This window comes from Ornithodoros turicata, chromosome 9 (genome assembly GCF_037126465.1).
Source record: "Ornithodoros turicata isolate Travis chromosome 9, ASM3712646v1, whole genome shotgun sequence".
Classification (NCBI taxonomy): Eukaryota; Metazoa; Arthropoda; class Arachnida; order Ixodida; family Argasidae; genus Ornithodoros; species Ornithodoros turicata.
Genome location: NC_088209.1, coordinates 4,016,205 through 4,039,627, shown reverse-complemented (window position 1 = coordinate 4,039,627; position 23,423 = coordinate 4,016,205). Strand labels below are relative to the sequence as shown.

The 23,423-nt window shown below is 46.1% G+C and overlaps 1 protein-coding gene across 1 annotated transcript in view; it reads right to left on the bottom strand.

Annotated features, from left to right (window-relative positions):
* LOC135369152 (atlastin-2-like) overlaps positions 1-23,423 on the bottom strand; it is a 33,564-nt gene that overhangs the window by 2,739 nt on the left and 7,402 nt on the right. The window contains exons 2-10 of the mRNA XM_064602811.1: positions 22,334-22,399; positions 17,158-17,348; positions 16,012-16,330; positions 11,903-12,194; positions 10,467-10,594; positions 5,969-6,025; positions 5,699-5,770; positions 2,680-2,823; positions 6-68 (exon numbers count right to left, since the gene is read on the bottom strand). Coding sequence (XP_064458881.1) covers positions 6-68; positions 2,680-2,823; positions 5,699-5,770; positions 5,969-6,025; positions 10,467-10,594; positions 11,903-12,194; positions 16,012-16,330; positions 17,158-17,348; positions 22,334-22,369 — 1,302 coding nt within the window. The 5' untranslated portion in view covers positions 22,370-22,399. The remainder of the gene's footprint in view (positions 1-5; positions 69-2,679; positions 2,824-5,698; positions 5,771-5,968; positions 6,026-10,466; positions 10,595-11,902; positions 12,195-16,011; positions 16,331-17,157; positions 17,349-22,333; positions 22,400-23,423) is intronic.

Sequence of the window (23,423 nt, the reverse complement as noted above, 5' to 3'; positions counted from 1 at the left end):
TTTACCTTGTTGTACTCCTTCAACATTGTACGAGTACGTTTGCACATGTCGAACCGGGCGTTGAGATCCTGCAACGAAGGTATAAACCCGGGTTGCATCAGTATCTGTTATCTTTCATGAGCAAATAAAGTTTCTCATCTGTAATCACGACTCAAATACGCAATGTGGGTGTGGCGGCCCGTGGACGAACGCGGCGTTCATCTGCTGCCCCGCGCCACTGTGCCAGCAAGCGAGCCGGCCGCGTGATACCGGCACCAGCTCCGTGATAGTGTGAGCCCGCGAACATCTGCCCGTTGGTACATTTCATCGTAGCCGGTGTGTCTCGTGTAGAGAAACACTATTTTCCTCTCCATTTGGTGACCTCACCAACGGACACCATGTTTTGCGTATTTCGGCCTTTTACCGTCCCAACTTTGGCGGCGACTGCACGGACCACTGCGGACACCATCGCTGAAGGTATGGTGCCTATTTCCTCCGATGACTCGCTAGGTGGTCATACTACTCGTTCAACGTTCAACGACCTGGTATTTCTCGACGACGCTCTTGCACCGCACCGCTATCAACACGCCATGGTCATATTCACGGCGTAACTCCGTCCCACTGTTCGTGACGGTGCTCCTCGGGCATTCACGAGCGGTACCTTCCTGAGCCACACGCTCCTGTACCGGTCGCTGTACGCCGCTGTTGTCCGAACCACACTTATCTCCAACGCTAGCGGTCTAGGAACGTAGTCCGCGCTACCTTCCCATCTGGCATACCCCCTTCGGCCCCCATCTGGGAAAGCCAGCACTCGACCACGCTCAGTCAGACAGGCGGCACCAGGACCACTGTTCCACTGGGGTCAGCAGGGAAGCCACAATAAGCTCTGTTCTTCGCCTCCACCTGCTTCACGATGTCGTCCCCGGGAATACCCAAGTGGCTACCCCTCAGATCACCGCTGGCGTACCGTTTGCGGTACCGTCGCCCTCTCGCAAACGTCACTTCAATCTCTTACTGAACAGCCGCAAATATGCGAAAACTTGATATGCGGCAGAAATTGCCTTAGGTTACCGGTCGCAAAGGCGTCTCGTGTTTTAGGAAACAAACTTCGATTAGCAGACTAGTTTACAAGGTTTCTTAACTGTGTCTCAGGGTAAAGCAAGCAGCCGTTGTGCTGCACAAACGATACAATATGCGAACAAGAAGCGCTATAATGCAAGGAACGCGCACGTACGACTTCCGTTGACAAGTGCAATTCACGAAAATATTTGCGACACAATTGTCGCATTCCTTCATGAACAAGAGAGAAACTGATGTTCTGAGGCTGGAACGACATAGAAGGGACAGATACAAACAAAGCCTCAAATAATACAAATACAAATAAAGCCTCGGTAATCCAGAAGATGTGGGTTCGATCCCTACAGCTGGCTAATCTTTCAGCATTCCTTCATGACGGCCCAACATTCAGAACAGCACTTTACAGTGCAGGGCAATAATATCATCATGTCAACCTATTCAACGTCGTACACTGCGAATGTTCCCATTACATATTAAAGGAAGACTGAGGTGACCACCTTTTTCTAATTCGTTTTCGTTACGGCGTGTTCTGTGACGAATAAAATGAGCTCCTGCGAAAGAGTGCAGGCCACCTACTGAGCGCGAGAACTCTCTCGATAGGTTGGCGTGGCTTAACATGGTCCCGGGGCACGTGACTGATGACGTACAGCGGCCCAGGTCAAGCATGTATAAGTGGCGCGTGAGCTGAGAAAAAGGGGACACGGGGACTTCCTCTACGTGACGCTGGGATCGTATCTGTTGTGTATCGTGGACTGCATAGTGTTACCACAGGTGTGACGAGACTCAAACTATTTCTCGTTTTGTAATTATTTCACTTTTCTTAATTGGAAGGTGTAGAGCCAAAATATCAATGAGAAAGGTGTAACGAGCTATACGACGACACGAAACTCGTCGAATGGAACTTTGTACATCTAGCGAATCCCTTTTCCCGGCTCAAAAGACTAACTTTGGGCAGACGCACGAGGAGTCAATGTCAAGTCAAAATATAAAGATGCGGTTCGATCAGAAGACTCTCGAAGCGCCGTCACCCGGGGCTCCCGCGCGACTGCGATAGATTCTGCGTCGGTTTGTTTGAGCAGTTTTGGAGTTGAGTTTGTTGTTGAGTTGTTTGAGTTTGGAGTGGAGTGAAGTTGTTAGTAGTAGTAGTAGTAGTAGAAGTAGTAGTAGTAGAAGTAGAAGTACAAGAAGTAGAAGTAGAAGTAGAAGAAGAAGAAGAAGAAAAAGAAGTAGTAGTAGTAGTAGTAAGAATCCGTTAGATGTTCAAAGTTCCAATCAACGGGTTCCGTGTCACTGTACCTCCCGGCGTAACTTCCACGCTGACATTTTCACTTATAATAATAATAAAAAGCAACGAATAGCTAAAAAAATAGCTTGAATATCCTCACACCACTGGTAATAATATGCAGTCCATCTTCATGTATATCTCTGTATCTATATCAACGCACGTACTCGTTTCTGAATTTTTGTGGCTGGTGGATTTAAACGATTACTGACTCAATAGCCCGAGAGCTACATGTGCCTTCCCACTGTTTACCTGCCTGGCCGCATAATCCGCCTGCACTAATGGCGCCATGTGCTGTACGTTCTTGACAGACGAACGTAAACGCTGCTACGGCACATTACCTTCGTTAGCTGTTCCCGAAGTTCTGCGTCGACCTTTCCCAGCTTCGGTTCGCTCTCGAACTGTGCCAAGCACTCTTTCATCAGTTTGCCGTGTTCCATTTCAATCTCAGTGTCAGATTCGGAATGAACACTTCTCTTGACGATCTGTAAAGCAGTTATGTAATGAAATGTACGGACGTATTAGAATTCCTGCGTGCGGGAACACGTCGGCATATACATATACATTAATATAATTATTATATAGTATATCATCGTAACTGCATGGTACATTTCACTATAAGCCACTTTTCCTAAAAAAAAAATTGCTACTTTGAAAGTCCTCTAACTGTTGGTTAATTGCACTTTTGTGAGTAACTTGTAGAGCTCTAGTCACCACCAACCACAGACTGGACGGTCTTTACCGGCTGCAAGGAATACAGGCGAAAAAGAGTTCACCATATGTGGGATTCGAGACGAAAAGGCATATTCCTGGAAATCCACTCTCTAGTCATGGGCAAGCTACCGCGACCAAGTACAGTGAATCCTCTTTATTTTGACCCCCGACATTCTGACACAATCGGCTTATGACCGTTTTTCTTGGGAACCGTTTCGCGGTCATGTATATCCGCCGTGTTAGTGCGACAATCCGCTTCTCAGACGATGAGCGACATTTTTGTGACCGGTAGGGTCAAACACAAGTATTGTCTTCTCGTTATTATAACCGCGTCACATGACCCGCAGAGTAGCCCGAGGGGGAGGCTACAACATACCTCGTGCAGATGGTGATACGTGTTGAAGTAGGGCGACAGGGATCAGGATAATTCCCGATGTTGTCGCATCGGAATTGCTCATAGTGCTTTTCGAATTGCCGAAGCACTGTGGTGCATAGAAATGGCAGTGTGCACGGGAGTCGGTTATACTATCGGGATAGTTGTTGCTGTCGTGCATGTCAGAACTAGTGGAATGAAGCGGTCTCCGGGATTAGCGGAGGGTGCGTTTCTCGTTATTATCTCAGTTCGCTTTATAACCAAAATCTGCGGGAACGGTAGTTGTCATATTAACGAGGGTTCACTGTATACGACGCCCTGGAATGACATATCGGTTTGTTTCACCAGGCGATGATACCTGAACATGAATTTCAACGTGATATTAAGTTTTTATTGTCGTCTGTTGCGTTGCCAGTATGTGTATGCGAATACTCATTAACTAATTAAGAAGTTACGAGGGTAGGCTATTGTTTGCAGGCAGGGGCATTGAAAGTGCTCGTTGAGAGTCGGGCGGACAAAACAGCGTTCCTCGAACAAGCTATTCATCAAATCCGAAATTGACATTGAGTCACCGGTTGGATGCCGGCTTGAACAGCTAATTTGGCAGATCAAGGAATTAATTTCTCCTTTAAAGAAGCAGTGAGTGACCCCCCCCCCCCCAAGTTTTCTTGGTAGTTCTTTTTTTATATTTTTGCTGGCTGCGTGTAGTACAACGAATAAAACGAGCTCCTGCGAAGCAACGCCGGGCGCAGGTGATCTTCAGAGGGCGATCGGGGACCTCTATTCCGCATACTTCTAAAGCAATATATTACTCTTTGAGAGAGCTAACCCAAGGAAGAAGGAAGGTAGAGGGTAAATGGTGACGTATCCTATCCCCCCCGATGGGACTCGTGACGTAGTTCTGCGCGGCCCAGCCGTGTGTAAGAGGCGCCAGAGCTGACCAGAAATGAACGAATTTACCGGACCATTTTGACGTCATGGGAGGATAGAGATGGCCAACGTTTTTTCTTTTAGTAACAATACACCAAACAGCCAACACATTTTGCATTTTGCATAGTGAGTCCTGGTGGAGCAGTCGACGAATGCGACAGAGTTTCGAGACGGGTGAAATATCTCCTGATTGCTTCTTTACTACGATCGTTGAGTTGCGATTCAGCAAATTGCTAGGACAAGTGGGTTGAAATGGGTAGTTGGCCGGACTACATACTAAAATAAAAACTGCAGCGAAATGATGCGGACAAGCGGGTTGAGACAGTAAACAACAGACAGAACTGCAGACTAGCAACTAGCATAAGTTTAATGGATAAAGACAATATATACATTATTTCCATTGGTTGTTGGACCTGTGCACTTTAGATATTGTCTCTATCCAGCAAACTTACGCTAGTTGCGAATCTGCAGGTCTATCTGTTGTTTAGTAGTCTGTATCTGTTGTCTTAACCCGCTTGTCTGCGTCCGTTTGTTGCAGTTTCTACCTTAGTATCTAAGTGCTAGAGCACGGGAAAAATGGCATGTGATTTCGGTCTATGGGAATGATAAGCTACGGTGCCACCAGTGACCACCGTATTAAACTAATGCCTTATTAATCTTCGCTACGCTGCCGACAGAGCCAAGATCGGAAGTGTGACGCCTTATTCAGCCAAATTGACTAAGGTCGTGTTCAACTCAAGAATGAAACGAAATCTAGTTCGTCAGCTCTGGAAATATTACTGCGCCGCAGATAAGTAGCCTGGCGCTCAATTGCTGCGCCTGATAATGTAATCCATTGTACTCGCTCCGATTCCGTATTGGAGCTGTTAAGATTGGTCGCATGACACCACGCTCTAGCAGAAAGTGTGATCTCCCACTGATGGTGCATGGTGGTGCTGCAGTAGTTGTCGTGGCGCGCTATTGCGTGTCCTTGCCTCCAACGGCATATGTAGTTGACGGACTATTTTTTTTGTGTCTTCTTAAACTGAACACGACTACAGTGAGTTCAAGAAAGGAGACTCTGCAATGCACGTCATAGTGACACAGCGTTCAGCCACTACGTCACTGCAGTCGAACAGCTGTTGCCACGGGGTTTCACGGCTGGGCTTCGAAATGTCCACATTGATGACACGCGTGGATTTAGCATGTCGACTGCAAAAGAGCCCCCCCCCCCCCCCCCACCCCACACATAGTGGCATGCGCCAGTTTGTGATGCTTCCCTCTATCCCTTAATAGCGATATCGTTCCCAATTGTATAGACAAAAAATGTTCAAGCGACAGAAATATGTTAATAGGCGGCTTACCCCTTCCATCGTGGCTTCATATTTTTTCACGATTTCGTCGATGATTCGCTTGTTGTGGACAAATGCAGTTGCCTGTGAATATGGTGAATACTGAAGGTAACTTCTGCCTCATTATCAAAATGCGTCAGATGCAGAATGTACAGGGGAATATTACAATTCTTCGTTGTACAAAATTTACTCCCCTCGACATATGAGAGGTATGTTGTGCTTCAACACAACGTCACTTTCATTGCATTATATACTAACAAAATTATGTGTAGTCAAACCTACGTTGAAGACAGACATGGGTTGAGGGAGCTCCTTTTGGTCGAAGACGCTGAAATAAGTCTGAAACATATGAACGAATTTTAATAGTGATTTTCCCACTAGCACTCTCACGCCACAGAGATCAATATATCTAAATCCTAAGATTTCTAGAGTGTGCTCGATAGAAAATAATTTCTCACATTTCATTATTTCAAAATTGCCTACCAATGGCCAGAGCCTACACAGTAGTGTACAACAATCATGATAACTTCAGGTTATGGAAAACCTCTCCTCTAAAATAATGAAAACAACTATAAAAGAAGTCGATGTAGTAAGCAAAAAAAACGTTAAAAGACGCTTGTATTCTTCAGGAAGGTGATTGACGAACAGCTATGTTATCTACGAGGGGTGTTCAAGTGAAACCGGGACTTCCTGTCTCCTGAGTGTACAAATGACTCGCGCTACTTCATTTTCGTGATTTTCACATGCGACAGGCCTCCGCGTTCACCACGTGGTGGTCCGAAGTTTGTGCAAAACAGAAGACACGTGCTGGACAAGATGGCCGACAACGAGGTGAGCGCGCACATCAAACAGCGAATTGTCATGAAGTTTCCCGTGAATGAAGGCGTAAAGTCATCTGAAATTCACAGAAGACTTCAGGCTCGGTATGGCCACGATACACTTAGTCGCAGCAAAGCGTTTGAGTGGTGCAAACGGTTCCAAGACGGCCGTACATCAGTGCAGGACGATCCCGTCCGGGGCGGCTCAGAGCCCAGTGTCAGGGTTCCTGCGAACATCCAACTTGTGGAGCGCCTGATCCTCAAGGACCGACGAATAACATGTCTCAAACTGACTCGAAAGACGCACCTTTCTGTGGGAACGTTGAACACTATAATTCATGGACACCTCCAGTTTCGGAAAGCCGGGCCTCCTCACCAAAGGAGTCCTCCTCCTAGAGGACAATGCACGCCCGCATACCGCGCATCTCACGACACGCACCTTACAGGAACTTGGCTGGGAGTTGCTGCAGCATCCCCCTTACAGTCCAGACCTCGCCCCTAGCGATTTCCATCTCTTCGGGCCACTGAAGGCGTTCCTTTTGCGCCGCCACTTCAGCTGCGACGACGAAGTCAAGAATGCGGTCAGATCATGGCTGTTACGCGCAGGTAAGGATTTCTACGCTGCTGACATTCAAGCCCTCGTGAAACGCTGGGACAAGTGCATTAGTGCAGCTGGAGATTACGTTGAAAAACTAACTTCTCGCCTGTAAGTTCATTTTACTTTTGCGAAAAATGAAAAGTCCCGCTTTGACTTGAACGCCCCTCGTAGATATAACAAAGAGGGGTGCGGACAGTATGTGTTGATGCATGAAAACCGAAAAGATCGAGAACAGTTTTCGCGTCTGTCATGTTATGAATACACTTGTACAGAGTGTTTCACTTAAATCCCGGGGCTAAATAATTCGTGTGCATGAGTGGGCGCCGCTCATTATTTAAGTCAAAATTCAAATGAGTTTCGTGAAAAACATAATTTCTAAAGCAGGGGAATGTCGGCATTAAAATGGTGCTGCCCATTTTGGGACATTTAGGAACACCTTTCGGAGAAAAATCTGCCACGGAAGGGGGTCATTTGTTGGAGTGATTAATCGGTTGCGGGTTACAAATTTTTGCCGCGATTGGTCGCGGTGAAGCGCGAAAGGATGCTCTTCCATTCCTTTACAACCAATGAATTACGCGTTCTTGAGTTTACTTTGCAACGGAGAGTGCTGCGGAAAACGTTTGGCCAGTGTTGTGCTAGTGGAACGACTGTGATATCAAGGTACTATGTGATTATACTGTGCTTGGTCCGTGCTATCATAACAGAAAGGACCAATATAGGTCAGATGAGCGGGGTGGGAGACTGGTGAAGCCTGTCTAACGCTGTTACTTTTTCTTCAGGACGCCTCGTTTCGATGTCCGCTCAAGAACGCGTAATTCATTGGTGGATACGGAAGTGGAAGAACTTCCTCTTGCGCTTTAACGCGACCAGCGGCGACAAAAATATGTATACCGAAACCAATTACTTACTGCAACAAATGACCCGCTTTCGTGTCCATACAACCAGCAATCGCCCGTGGATAGCCGACAAGGGTCCGAGCATGCGCAGCCTAGTGTAAAAATCCATAGAACGCCTCCGGGACGCCTTATTTGGGAAGCCCCAAATGGTATACAGCAGCAAAAGTCCCACATACGTCACCCTCTAGAGGCTGTGCGCACCCCATCCGCACTGCGTGCACAGGTGGGCGCTTGAGGCCACCTGTTCGCCCTCGACCCCCCCCCTTCCTCTGCTCTCCCCTTATGCCGCCTGACTCCGTGGTCGCCACAGGAAAAATCCTCGCATAAGGCGTATTTTTTTTTCTCACTAGACGTGGAACAGAGAGTCACGTGATGCCATAGAAGTTGCAGTCTATAATTTCAAACGCCTCTGGACCAGGAGATGGCAAACATCACGGTATCTTCGATGCCTTGGAGTAATGCGGTAATTTACAACGCGAACAGCATCAGCAAAATATGGAGTTTGTGAAGCTTCACGTGATGATGCCTCGTAGGTAACGGATTCGCCACAGGCGGCCATACTGAAATACAGGTAAACGGCTGTAGTGCCTTTGTTTATTAGGGTTTCGTTTAGCCTCTATTGTTCTTCAAGGCGCTCCAGCCCATTAAGTTAATCAACATGTAAACAATCCTGGTTGTGATATAGGTATATGTGCTACTTTTATTTTTGTGGTAGACTCACTGTGGTTTTCACCTTTCTTTCAGGCCTAACCGGTTAACCCTCTCAGAGTCTCTCAGAAAGCTTCCGATGTTTATTCGTTAAGCGAGGCTGGAATTATTTACCGTGTAATGGTTTACAGGTAAGAATGCTAGATAAATAGGAAGTATTCTCAAACTTTGATACGCGGATTGATGCTAGATACTTTTCTGATAATTTACATATTGCGAGTATAGCTCTTTTTTGACGCATGTTCTTTCAAAATACGTACTGTCATGTACAGCTGTAAGTCTGTAAGCGTGAGCACGCCCTGATGGAAACTGTTCTGCAACGCTTCGATCAACGCCAGTTCAGCGTAGCCAAAATTCTCGGGCCATGGTCGGACCCCTCACATCTGATACAAGGCCTACGAGCTGTTCCCGAGATCCTGTCCATAACTGTACTAATGGACGAATTCTAATATGACACTTTTCTTTCACTTTCCTTTCTCATCCCGGCGATGAAACTCCCCACCCATTATCCTGAAATAAAGTTGCTGTTGTCCCTTTCTCATGCCTTCGTCATAGCGGCGGTGAATGACCCATGACGTTACCCCCTTTCCTTTATCTTTAATAAACATACCCCCCCTCGATGACATCATTATTCTATTGAGGTGTGTGTTCTTGCCTGTAAAACGCAGTGAGGAGCTCAAAATACGAAAATAAAGGATTTTGAAACGTGTATTCTTGTCTTTTGGTGGTAACTGCACTGTGAGATATCATTATTATTGGAAGCGAGAAGTGTACTTGCGGCGACCAGTGTTATTATCTCTCATCTACAGCCAGCGCTTACAAGAAAATGCATTGCTCTAGCTCAAGGATAAGGACGCTGATCGTAGAAATGATTGCTTGCATTGAATATGCATGTTATGTATGAAGAGACAAAGTGATTCGAAACCAGGCCCATAGGGATTGAAACCGGGCAACCTGAGACGTCCATTTCGCATATATTTTGCTTAATTAGCATGGTTGTTCAGACGTGCAACATGCGTCACTTGAACAGAATGCATTGTCCCGCGGACGCACGCCACATCCGCAGCGCTGCGTCCGCGGGATGTTGGCAGGCGGTTACTGGTTGTGCACGGGGCAGATCCTTCTCTAAAATGTGTCTACTGGTCTATTGGTGCCGACGGCGCCCTGTTTTAGTGGTTTTGTTTTTCACGAAACTGATGTCAATATTTTATAATAAATGATGTTTTTAAGACATCATAATGTTAATTAATAAATATTAATTTCTAATAATGTTAATAAATCAGATTTATATAAATTTAAATAATGAGCGCTTCCCACTGATTTACATTGTTTGCAGCTTATTGGTGGTATCCGACGGATGCTCGTAAACAAGTAAGTTAGGTGATTGGTGCACCCGTTCGCGAATTATTTAGCCCGGGGGTTAAATTGGAATACTCTGTATAATAATCAGGGAATACTACACAAATAATACCGAAATACACAATAATCAAGAACAATTGCTAAATTATATAAGCCGATAAATAATTATTCGACAAAAGCACTTGAAATATAGACATACACTAAGAAACAAACAAATGGACGGACTACCAGAGGTAGAAGTGCAAAGGTGCAGGCGAGCTGGTACATTGTAAAAACGACGATAAAACCAGAGACACGGAACAGAAAAAAGACAACACGATACGTTCTCATAATTAACTACCAGAGACTGTCGTCATCCCCATGATAGTACAGACCCTCTACAACAAACGAACGAAGCTCACCTGAAACATGCACACGAGCTCCTTGCACTTAATAATCGTTCCACTGATCTTTTTCGGAACAAGCGTTTCGGGTGAAAGAAGATAAGACAACAGGTCTTCTATGTGGTATTTAAAATCTTTAGATAGCTCTGTGGATGAAGATTGATACTATGAGGTACTGATGGGCACTTGGGTGCGTAGTTAGAAAACAATGCACTGCTTGCGGCATACTGGTCTAGAATGTCCGTGGTCCACCTGACCCGTGTCGGCGGTGTCGTGCGCGAAAAACCCATACCATTATGGTTTCCGAGATGAAGCCTTGTTTGACATAGCCCCACCAACGAAGAGAAACTTTCTCTCGTACTCGAGCATATTGTGCGTTGTCTGTTCGCATTCTTTCTTCTCCATGCTAGGCATAAAGACGGACGACGCTCAAATATCAAATATGACCTCTTCCGGTTGGTGGCATTTTGTGCAATACGATTTCCCGTTGGAGCCTATAATGGTACGGGTCCTTGAAAAGCGACACCACCGGTAGGGGACAAGCGGGACACCTTCTGGATATTCCTGACAAGTGTGTCGCAAGCAGTATAAGTAGGAAAAACGTTCAGACGAATGGGTGCTGTAGCAAACCGATTCCTCCAACTGCTTGATTCGAAAAGGGTAACTATGTGAGGAATACGTAGAGACGTCCATTTAAAGACGACACAAAACCGACTGAACACTTTCAGTATGTTTGTTCGCAAGACTACACTCCTCTTTAAGCACACATAGCGACTGTGGTTCCTTCTATGGTAGTGAAAGAGATGCTCTGTTGACGCACATGCTCCCATTTGCGACCACGCAGGACCATGGTTCTGTTTTCGAAAATGTGCTCATATCACGGTATCAGCGGAAATCCCTTCCCATTCGCAATTTCTGACACATTGCCCCAGAAACCTTATGTTATCCTTGCGTTGCTGCCGTGCTGGTTGATTTGCAAAATTCCGCACCTCTCGGTCTGCGATAACTGTTCAGGCATGAAGTTTCGCAGTAACGAAAAACATACCATACAAGATAAAATCTTTATACGTTCAGTGGATGGAATGATAGTTATTCAGAGATATTGCCATAACTGCCAGTCACCTGTTTATATATGGAAGCACGCATGAAACATCGCATAACATTACGCATAAAACACTGTCCCAATATCGACATCGTTCTATACTCACAGAATAGGGGTCTCCCACATTTCTAGTGAAGCGCTCTAGAAGTAAAAGTATATGCCTATTACGACGTTGTGGACAGGCTTCTTTACGACGGGTGTCCGTGCGGTGGCGGCCTTAAAATTACTGTGCGTTTCCTTTTTGTTTGAAAGCTATATGGATATGTAAACTGGGAAGAATGTTTTCACCTTACGACCCCCTACATACTCTTCCCAGGGGGATGTACGAAAGCTGAGTTTACAGGGATCTTACCACGAAGCCTTCCGTCGAAACTCGTGTTCTCTACCGCGTCACCAGGTCTAGGCATGAGGAAACATCTCACTTCGCCGAAGCTGGATCTGATATTTTCGCGCAGTTCGGATACTTCACGTGGAAGTGTGGGGTTCCTTTCAAGCCAGGGGCGAAGCAGCGCTTCTCCTCCTTGCAGTCCAAACGATTTCTCTCCAGGATATTGCCAGTCACGAATGAGAAACAGGAGTTTCTGGAACACTTCATTGCCCTGGCCCTCCTTACTTCTTGCCATGCTAGCATATTCCGCAAATATCTGGAAGGAAAAAAAGCAAGTCGCTTACATACTGCTCACTGGGAACAGGTAAACACTCTTTGGTTGGTTAGCCTACGTTCACAGAAGCAGCAGGGCTCGCAGCCGTAGAGCAGAATTGTTATTATGAGCTATTTATTAATTTGTTAATAAATTTACTACTTATTAAGGGCCTTACTATGTTTTCAGGAGGTGTGAACACATTCACGGATGAAATAGTCACTAAATTATAAGAGGCGGTTCCAAGCTTAGCCTTCAGGCTGACAAAACTGACAAACTGACTCAAGTTCAATTGTTACAAAACATATGCAGGAAACTGAATTACTTGATGGCAGAGTTAACATAATTCTATTGAACATGAAGGAACTGACGTTCTGAGGCTGGAACAACATAGACGAGACTTCTATGGTCCCTTCCAAGGGTCCTTCTAAGGGTCCCCCCTAAGGGTCCCTTCTATGTTGTTCCAGCCTCAGAACATCAGTTCTTTCATGTTCATCAGTTGCCGCCTGTGTCGATCCCGTCGTATGGATGTGTGTGTGAGTGAGAAAAAATGCAAGAGTGAAAGGAGGATGAGTGAGAGAGAGTGGCTGGTTTGTCCCTTCAGATGACGCACCCTGGAAGTCGCTGAGAAGGCGTGTTAGCTTTGCTCAATTGGTAGAGCTCTGGACCGGCAATCCGGAATGTGGGTTCGAGTCCTACAGCTGGCTAACCTTTTCAGTGACTTTCATCTTTCATAATTCTGTTGTTCGAGTTGTCTATGAACTGGCCTTGGTGGCTGAGCCTGTAGTGTGTTCGCCTCCTGATCCCTAGATCGCCGGTTCGAGCCCGACCAAGGACGCCATCAGCTTGGTGCCAGGATACAAGTTACTTAGACACGCCATCTTCCGCAAGGAACATTAAATACGGTGTGTTGCGTGGTGAACATTCATTGCACATTAAAGGAGCCTCAGGTGGGCAATCTACAGACCGACTGCGGTGGCGTCGCTCATGATCTCAGTTGTCTCGCAACGTAAACCCCAATTATTATTAAGTCTTCGAAGTTTGTATCTGTCCACAAGAGTCACCACAAGAAATCTAAAAAATTTAGCCAAATGAAGAAAGTGAACTGGAATTACGAAGGTCATCCGAAACTAAGTTTCCCTGTATTTGTTATGCAAAGGAAATACCACTAGGACGGACTGAATGGTGGAGTAGTTGGGTGTGACATCTCGGCACTAGAGACATTGGTTAATGAAGTGCCGTTCACTTATGTGTCAGGCATTCAAGCATGGATCTAATACTTCCGAGTATGTCAGGCCGTGAAGAAAGAGCTATCCTACTTTTCGTTAAAGAAAAAAAAGTGTTTTAGAGAATATCCACTGACAGTTAACACCTGTTTATAGGAAACACTTTACAAGCTTTGAAATGGTGTGTCCTTCATACAGGGTCGGCGAAAATTTGCACAATGAACAGTACACTGGGAGATCCGCTATAACACCATGGAACAACGTTTATTTACTTATTCATTTACTTCGAGAACACCAAGGGTTCGGATGACATTACATGGGGGTGGGAACTGGAGTGTAAGATGCATTTACAGCACCTTGATAGAAACAAACAAACAAGCAAAAAAGAACAACACAATTAGCAGTAAGTAAACAGGAAAATAAAGAAACGACAACAATACAAATTTATATGAAAACGAGTATTAAAGCATGAAACAGGGATTCCGTTCACATAAGTACAGATAATTACCAAATAATATGATAAGGGGAAGAAGAAACATTTTTTTAACAACTTACATTCAAGCGTGGGGGTTTTGTGGGAGGAGTGAACGGGAGAGGGTGTTACAAAATACTGTATGGTTGGAAAAGAGGAGAGAGTGTCTTTTCTGAAATTCCGAGAATTGTTAACGGAAACTGGCGGGCACTGGTATTGCACTCTGATACTCATGGGAACAAATTTCCTTCGGCTTTGTCAACGAAAGCTATGCGAGATGGGAACCACATTTGCTCAGTAACGTTCGTAAAGAGCAACGAATGTATGTAGCTTGCATTTTCCTTCAATGGTACCAAGACGGTCGAGATGAATTTCTTGGAGGCATTGTTATTATAGGAACGTGCCCTATTGGAAAAAACGTCTTGAGGCTACCCCAGAAATCCTGAGGTTACCTGAGGATAACTTGAGGTTGTCTGAGGTTACCTCAGGAGCAAAAACCGCGAATGATGTACTTAAAAAGGTTTAAGTACACCACCTTTTAGGGTACCTTTTTAAGTACACCAGTCCCGCTTTTTACTCCTGTGTTTTGCGTAGCTGGCAGTTTTTTTATCGTTCTGAGGTTACCTCGGAACTGCCTGTGGTTCTTCTAAGGTTACCTCAAGATATTCTGAGGTTCTGCCTGAGGACCTCACACCTCGCATTCGCACTTTCCATGTAACCTCAAGGAATTTTGAGGTTCTACCTCAGTACCACAGACCTTGCTGTGGTTCTTTTAAGGTTCAGCCTCAAGACCTCAGACCAGGCCGTAGCTTTACATCGGCGAATCTTGAGATTCAACATAGGGCCTCACACCTTGGTACACCTTACAGCCTTGGGACTTTCTGTGAGAATTTCTCATGAGACCTTTTCGTTAGAGAGGTTCGCAAGGGTGTTTGGAGTAGAACTTAGTTTGGTGACTTGTAATTTAATTATGTTACCTTTATTAAATTGGCAACGCTAATTAAGCCTACACCAAACCGCAACGCAAAAACGTGAAATTTCTACTAATCAATTAAAGCTCTACTAGCACGAGGCGCTAACAACTTGTACACCAATGCGAAGGTAACAGAAAAATCACAATGAAAGAACTGCTAAAAAGCCACCAAGCTGGAGATTATAATTCATATTACTAAAACCCGACTGGAGAACTACGAAAACAGACGGACACTGTGCGCATGTGTCTGTTTTCGTAGCTGCCCAGTCTCGGGGGTTTTGCTAATACACAAAGGGAAATCAAATTACTCGAGTGAAAAATACACTACGGATTTTTGCATGACCAGCCATCTGAAGACACAATAAGCGCAATATAGGGTAAACGGTAGATTCACAAGTGAATTTCTATTAGAGGCTAGAATGGACAGATAAAACTGCAAGCAGGAGTTTTTGCGATATTTTCTGCTTCTATGAGCTTCAAACAGGTCGGCACACGCCACAATGACCATGTTGTGCAAATAATCTACAAAAGATGGACTATTCCGTTTCGTTTAGTTTGCAAAAAAATAAAAAATTAATGAACGCGGGAAACATGCGTCGGTATCGTTTTTAGAGCTCAACTCAGTGGCTTCGCTGCAGCCACGCATCCCTGTTTCTCCCATCTTTTTTTATCGTGCCTACTGAAATAAATGACAGAGAGCGTGGCTGAGAGTCTTACTGGTTGTTATGGTGCGGCATACGCGGTAGCATACCGGACTGTCGTATAGCACTACTGACACTCGCAATTAGCGAAGTTTAGTATACCGTTGGTAACGTTGGTAACGTCGCCCTTCAATTATCGCGCCACGCACACTATTACGCACACTTTCGTTGACGGAGTTTAAGACAAGAAATCGCGATTGTGCCTGCATAGGGGTCGAGGACCCGCAATCATAAAAAAAAACAAAAACACAAGAGCAACCTCAGGTGTGGAAAAATTGCGCGTTTCGAGGTTGCAATTTTGATATCTTCACACCTTTCGAGAAATGGAGTCACATCACAGTGGTCCTTCTTGTCAAATCTTGAACACTAACGGAATCCGCTAGGCGTGAATACTGTGATTACGCTACAGTGGGTAGACGAAATAACGACATACGTGACTGGTACCTACCTTCAAGTGCTCCAAATCGGACTGGGTTATCTGTTTGGAGAGGTTGTACACCTGGATAGAACTCAAGAGCATGCTCATTGAGAAAATTGTGACATTTTCTCCCAGCGTGGATGTTTGGTCGAATGCACCTTCCGTGTCCATCAGAACGACTGCCATGAGTCCGTGTTGTCGTGTCATGATTTTGAAAACTTTTCTCCACAACTGAATACCAGTCGTCTCTTTTTCGCTGCCATACTTCCAAGAAAAGCCTGTCAAGGGTATATTGTCCTCGTCCATCCAACCGGATGGATATGTAGACGTCTCCAAGTGTTCCAGATACCTGTCACATCACGGAAGACACACAAGTACACATTGGTGAAACAAATCTACGCTCAAGTGAGTGCTCTAAGGTTCTCTAAGACAGTGTTTCAACCGGGGTTCCGCGAACCTTGACCTGAGGTTCCTCGAACAGGATTCGGTTCATCACCCACGAGTGTAACTTAACCGTCTACCAAGGCACCCCCTCGAACGGACTTGTTGTCGGACGGTGCTCGACATTTGTTCGTTGGCACTGGTAATGGCATCGGGATTGCAGGACCGCGATTTGCCGCGGTTGGAGTCATGAGAAGAGTAGAGCTAGCAGCTGTCATCTTCACCAGTTGACTCAATCCGACAATATTTCGATATCATGCTTTTGCTTTCCTCTCGTGCTTCGAAAGCGTTACAAACACTTGCAAACTTGGAGCTACTTCGAAGAAACTTAGGAGCTACTCTCCTGCCTGATATGCACTTGCGATTTACGACAGTGGCAACCCACGATACATTATCTGCCGGGAAATATATTGAAATAGCTTTAGGAATCCGGCAAGGCTCAACCTACACCCCAAGCTGCGCCACTGCTTCACGCACATGACATTCGACTCTAACCCATGACGTTCAACACAATAAACAATCAGTTAAATCCGATGTTACGAGGATTTAGCAACCGTGCTCAAAGTGACATACACAGGACATGCAGCTTGAGTTACTCAGCGGCCCACTGTTACGAGCCGAAAACCATAACCGGTGCGTTCTCTATCAACCAATTCCCCACGCTAAAAGTCTTCCCGCTCTTCCCCCTCTTGTACGGCTATCGCTAATATCGTAGCCATATCAACACGTCTGCACCTGATACAGAAGCCGAGCAGGAAGGACTTTCCGAGTCGGAAACCTCCTGCGACTGAGAAAATTACCACCGGGAGGTCTGCAACATCGGGGTCGGTGAGAAGGCGTTCCAAGTTCTCATTCCGTAGTTCGAAGCAATCTGGGTTGTAGTTGGGACGCACGACGACCGGGCATGCTCCAGAGTCTAGCTGTCCCTGCAAAGGAGTATATGTCATATTCATTATTATGAACAGCGCCATTTTACACGTGTCTCGTTCACACAGCATTTGTCACCTTTCCAGGGAGCTCCAGCGCATTTTCTGTTCATATTTCCTCTGTGTGTTTTTTTCTCCTGCTAGCGCCGCGAGGCAACCGTGGTTACGAGTGACGTACTGATGTGGGCAGATGGAAAGGCGACAGCAGGAAGGTGTGACGGATGCGGGTCGAACGACACCTTTGTGTGTTTTGTCCCTTCCTCTGTACCAAGTCCACACCAATGTTCACCATAGATATTACAGGTTTTCTAAAAATAGACTTCGTAGCTATCCACCGTCAATAGTAAGCCGTCAAAACCTACGCTTAAAAATATACCTTGAGAGCTTGGGCTGTCACCCCGCGAAGATGTATGTACGTCAGGGGAGTAATCGACGGTGGGAGCGATCGCACCTTCGTGTCCGAGGCTTTGGCGAGCATTTTGCGTTTGCCGATAGTCGATGAAATATCCCTTAGTATTACGACCTTCGGCTCTAACAAGGCTACGTCGCCGCAAAGAAGGAAGATCGCAAGTTTGAGACTTCGATCTCAGTATGACATGCAAGAGCGGGAGATTCAGGCAGTCGTCATTCCGGTGATCTGCCATGATATCCGATCGGCGTCTTTTGATCTGCAGTTCGTCAACGAGCTCAAAGAACAAGGCAAGGACCTTGCAGATGAGCTCTGCTTTCCAGGAGACATGTCGTGCGAAGGCGTTAGTATTTTGATCGGCTCTGATCACATGTGGGCCATTCTTACCGGTGAAATCTTGAGGAAGAGTGGATCTGAGCGGCTTGTGGCCCTGAACTCTATATTAGGCTGGACCATCCAAGGGCCTACACCACTCTCCTCACAGATCGAGTTTCAAGGGCACGCCCAGAGTCACCTGTCAACAGTTGCCTGTGTTCTTCGTGCTCATTCTTCGGTGGAAGTTGTTGGCTCTACCGACGACAGCAGCACATGGGAACCAACTCTTCGTGCGTTCTGGGACATAGAAACCATGGGTCTGACGACCGGCAAGGCAACTCCAGACCACCCAGTGTTTGAACACTTTTCGCAAACCATAAAAAAAGATGGACAAAGGTACGACGTAACCCTACCGTGGAAACGTGATCCGGTTGGTTTCCTTGAAGACAACTATAAAGTTGCTCTGACTCGCCTTAAGAAGCTTGTTGCGCGCTTGAAGCGGACGGAAGGATTGCTTCTTCGGTACGACGGCGTTATAAGGGAATACTTCAACCTCGGCCACGCAGAGGTCGTCGATACTGATGCCGAAAGCAAGGGCCCGGTCTACTACATGTCACACTCCGCAGTCCTCCGAGAAGACCGCGCTGCGACAAAAGTTAGGGTCGTCTTTGATGCCTCATCTCACGCCCCCCAGTGTCCGTCGTTGAATGAGTGCTTGGACAAAGGCGTGAACTTGAACCCTGATATACTACAGCTGTTAATCCGATTCAGGAGTTTCAAGATTGCGCTTACGGCCGACATTGAAAAGGCCTTTCTTCAGGTTCAAGTTCGTGAAAAGGATAGGGATGTATTCCGTTACATTTGGTTTGAACAACAACCGGACTGTGGGACATACGTGGGTGACTCAGAAAGGCTCCAAACACTACGCATGACAAGAGTACCCTTTGGAGCGACGTCCAGTCCGTTCCTTCTGTCAGCAACCATTCAACATCATCTCAATGGCATCGACGGGAATCTAAAGGCAACAGCCGAAAAGCTACGGAAGTCCTTTTATGTCGATGATTTGGTCACTGGAGTCGATTCGGAAGAAGAAGCAAGGAAACTGTACGAAGACGCAATGCTTATAATGAAAGCCGCTGGAATGAACCTTCGTAAATGGACGAGCAACAGCGTGAACTTACAAGTCATGTTTGATGGTGGGCTATCCTGCGAGGCAACATCATCGGTATCAGAGATCTTGAGTCCACAAAAGATTCTGGGAGTGTCGTGGGATAAGGCACGGGACTTGTTGCAAGTGTCCTTGAAGTCTTTGTTTACCTTCCTCCTGGAGACAGGCGACACAAAAAGGTTCGTCTTACAAGCCTCTTCTAGGGTCTTTGACCCCTTGGGCTTCATGAGCCCGTTTACAATACGCGTGAAGAGACTATTTCAGCAACTCTGGATCGATGGAGTGGAGTGGGATGCCAAACTTCCAGACCAAGCTCAGTTGGAATGGAAGGTGTGGTGCACAGAATTGCCCACTCTGCGTCTCGTCAGCGTGTGCCGACACGTTGGGATATACTCTTCGAACGGAGCCAGACACGTGACTCTTTATGCTTTTTCAGACGCCAGCATGCATGCGTACGGAGCAGTCGTGTACGCTTGCGCGCAAGAGTCACATTCAGATGTTAATCTACTGGTGTCCAAGTCCAGGGTTGCCCCTCTGAAAGAACTCACACTTCCCAGGCTGGAGTTGATGGGAGAGCTCGTGGCTGCAAGGCTCGTCAACTATGTTCGAACAGCCTTAGAGGACTGCGTAGTTGAATGCCATTACTGGACGGATTCGACAATTGTGCTCGCTTGGATCCGTCACCACCCGTCCCGTTGGAATCCTTTCGTAGCCCATCGAGTTTCAGAAATACGCACATTAAGCAATCCTGATATGTGGAAGCATTGTGTCGGTGAAGACAATCCCGCAGATTTGATAACCAGAGGGATCTCGGCACATCGTTTGGTGGAGGAGGATCTTTGGTGGCACGGTCCAAAATGGCTGAAGGATGATCCTTCTGAGTGGCCAAATGCCAATGGTTTCAACGACACTGACGTCGAGTTGCGAAAATCTTCCGCAGGGAAACAAAACGAACTCGTTCTCCAAGTCACTTCGCAATCCGTCGAAGCTATTATAGATGTCCAGAGGTTTAGTTCGTTGGACCGGCTTTTGAGAGTGACCGCCTACGTCCTCCGTTTTACGTCAAACTGCAGGAACCTAAATCAGAAGTTAGAGGGACCTCTTTCTACGAACGAGCTGCACGACGCGAAGTTTTATTGGGTCCGCGTTGTACAGCATGAAGTCTACGACCTCAAGAAAGGGAAAAACAATTCACAATCGTTTCTCTTGAAAGATCTGCCATTTTTTGAAGACGAACTACGAGTCATTCGGTTAAAGGGACGGTTGCAACACCTAGAAGATAGCGACCCAGTGAAGTACCCCATTATATTACCTGCCGAGCATCATTTCACTACCTTGCTTGTACAGTGGGCTCATGAGCGAGTGTCTCACGGAGGAGTGGAATCCACCTTGGCGGAACTACGAGAACAGTTTTGGGTGCAACGGGCTCGCCAGACTGTCAAGAGAGTTCTCAAGAAGTGCACCTTATGTGCACGATTTAGAGCTCGGAGAGTAGCCGTACCAACGGCTCCGCTACCTGGCTTCCGCGTAGCGGCAAGTGAACCATTCCGTATTGTTGGGGTTGACTTTGCGGGCCCCCTGTATGGAAGAAAGAGCACAAACAAGTACTATATCGTCCTCTTTACCTGCGCAGTGACGAGGGCTGTACACCTTGAGCTCACACCATCTATTACAGCTGAAGCATTTCTCATGAGCTTAAGGAGGTTCGTGGCAAGAAGAGGTGTACCGACGACTATCTATTCGAATAACGCCCGCAGCTTCAAGCGAGCGGACAAGGAGCTGCGGGCACTCTGGAACACGACAAAGGATCTTCAGGTGAATGACTACCTGACACATCAAAACATCACCTGGAGATACATCTTGCCCGGAGCCCCCTGGTGGGGGGGGGCTGGTGGGACAGACTCGTCCGGACAGTGAAGACTGCTCTTCGTAAAGTTCTGGGGGAAACGTCACTCGGCTTTGAAGAACTCAGAACAGTAATGACCGAAGTGGAGGCGGTAGTCAACTCCAGGCCACTCACGTACGCTAGCTGCAGTCCGGACGACTCAAACGTATTATGTCCATCTCAGTTTCTCGTGGGCAAGAGAGTTATCGCCCTGCCGACGCCGCCAGCAACACAGCACGACGACCAAAATCAATCAACGAAAGATCAACTGACGCGTAAAATGCTCTACAGAGAAAAGTTGATGCAGCACTTTTGGAGACGCTGGAGACGCCAGTATCTCTTGCAGCTCCGGTCAGCACATCATTTTGATTCTACGTCCTCCAAGAGGCTACTACCTGGCGACGTAGTTGTGATTGAAAGCAACAGGCCGAGGAACCTATGGGACATCGGCAGAATCATGGAAACCTACGAAGGTCAGGATGGTCACGTAAGATCGTGCCTCCTTAAACGCCAAGATGGCAAGACAACGAAAACTCCCGCACAGCATCTCTACCATCTTGAAGTATGAACACCATATTTCGCGGCGGGAGGATGTTGAAACTGGATGTGGAGAAAAAAGAGGAGCTGGTGGCCAGCTCACCTGCATGGACTTTTACCTTCTTCCTTTAGTTAAGCTAGCGTGGGCACGCTCACTTGTTCGGATTAAAGCGAATACTTGGACCCGCTTTGAGTCCTTCTGTTCTTCACAACCTTTAAATGTGAGGTGACACCGGATCTCAGTCTTATGCCCGTACTGCCCAAAGTATCGTGAACTGCAAGCAAGGGACTTAAACTAACCTAACAAGACCAAGCTAGCGTAAACTAATCCAGACTAACCGAAACTAAATTAAACTAACCTAACCTAACCTAATCTATCCCGATGCAGAATACAATCAATCCGCCTCATTACTGGATGATGAGGGGGTTTTGAAACAGCCTTTTAATGGAGTAACCTTAAGCGACCATCTTTCGGCGGATATATTAAGCCGTTTATTTTGCGAGGTTTATTTTAACCGTATATTTTTAAGCGGTTTATTCTCGAAAGTTTTAGTCTTAAGCAGTATATTCCGAATGGTGGATTTCAGGTACACCCGTTGCTGCAAAGATGCGCTCGAGTTCATAGCGTTCACCTCCAGTAAATCGACTCCCAATTGTTATTATGTACTTACCGTCCCGTTGAAGGCAAAGGTTGAATACGTAGCCATTTTCTTTCCGGTTCTGCGCAGGTGCGGGAACTGGAAGCGAAAATGATAGGGTTTTAGAAAAAGGCACAGCGAGCTTCATTTGTAGAACGGGGTCATTCAGAACCATAATATTCCCGGATCTGCAATCTCAGAGAAAAGGAACTCAAAACGGAGCTAAACTGGGCATTGACACATTCGTGAATGAATAGTAATAATACTAATTAATAATTATAATGTTTATTAACGTGCCCAAGAACAGTCAAAGCCTTGATATTGGCGCACGTAGACATTATAGTATACTTACACATACAGGGTGCGCACGAAACGTGTCATTTGACGATTATAAAAAAAAAAAAACGGTTCAACAGAAAAATATATGCGGCTACCTTCCGGCCATTCAATTTGCCACATATTAAAATATTTTTGAGGACTTTTAATTGAAATAAATTATTCTTTTTAAATTGAACGTGGAAATTTAGCTAGTCAATGTAACGTTTTTCTTGCTAAATCAGATAGACCGTGGTTAAATTAACCAGACCCACCGCAGAACAAGTTACGTAGTACGGCGGGTATGGCCAGAAACTTGAGGTTTAGTTGCGCATATTTCAGCGACGCAATAAGTCGGTCGCGTAACAGCGCCGTGAGGGGGTCTCCACTCTCCATCTGATAGACAGAGCAGCTCAAAAATAAGAAAAGGGTAGCGACAATGTAGTCTGCTGCTGTCAGCGAATATCAAACAGGGGGGGTCACCGCCGTCGTTATCGCTCTGTCAGGTGGCAAGTGATATGCCCTCCTCACGCCGCTGTTTTGCGGCCGACTTAGTGCGTCGCTGACAAATGCGCTATTAAACCTCAATTTTCGGGCCACTTTTCTGGACATAACCGCCGTACTACATAACGTATTTTGCAGTGGGTTTGGCGAATTCAACCACGGTCTATCTGATTTAGCAAGAAAGACGTTACATTGAATGGAAAAAAAATGAAAGTTCAATTGAAAAAAATTAATTTATTTCAATTAACAGTCGTTAAAAATATTTTTAATAGGTGGCAAATTGAATGGCCGGAAGGCAGCCGCT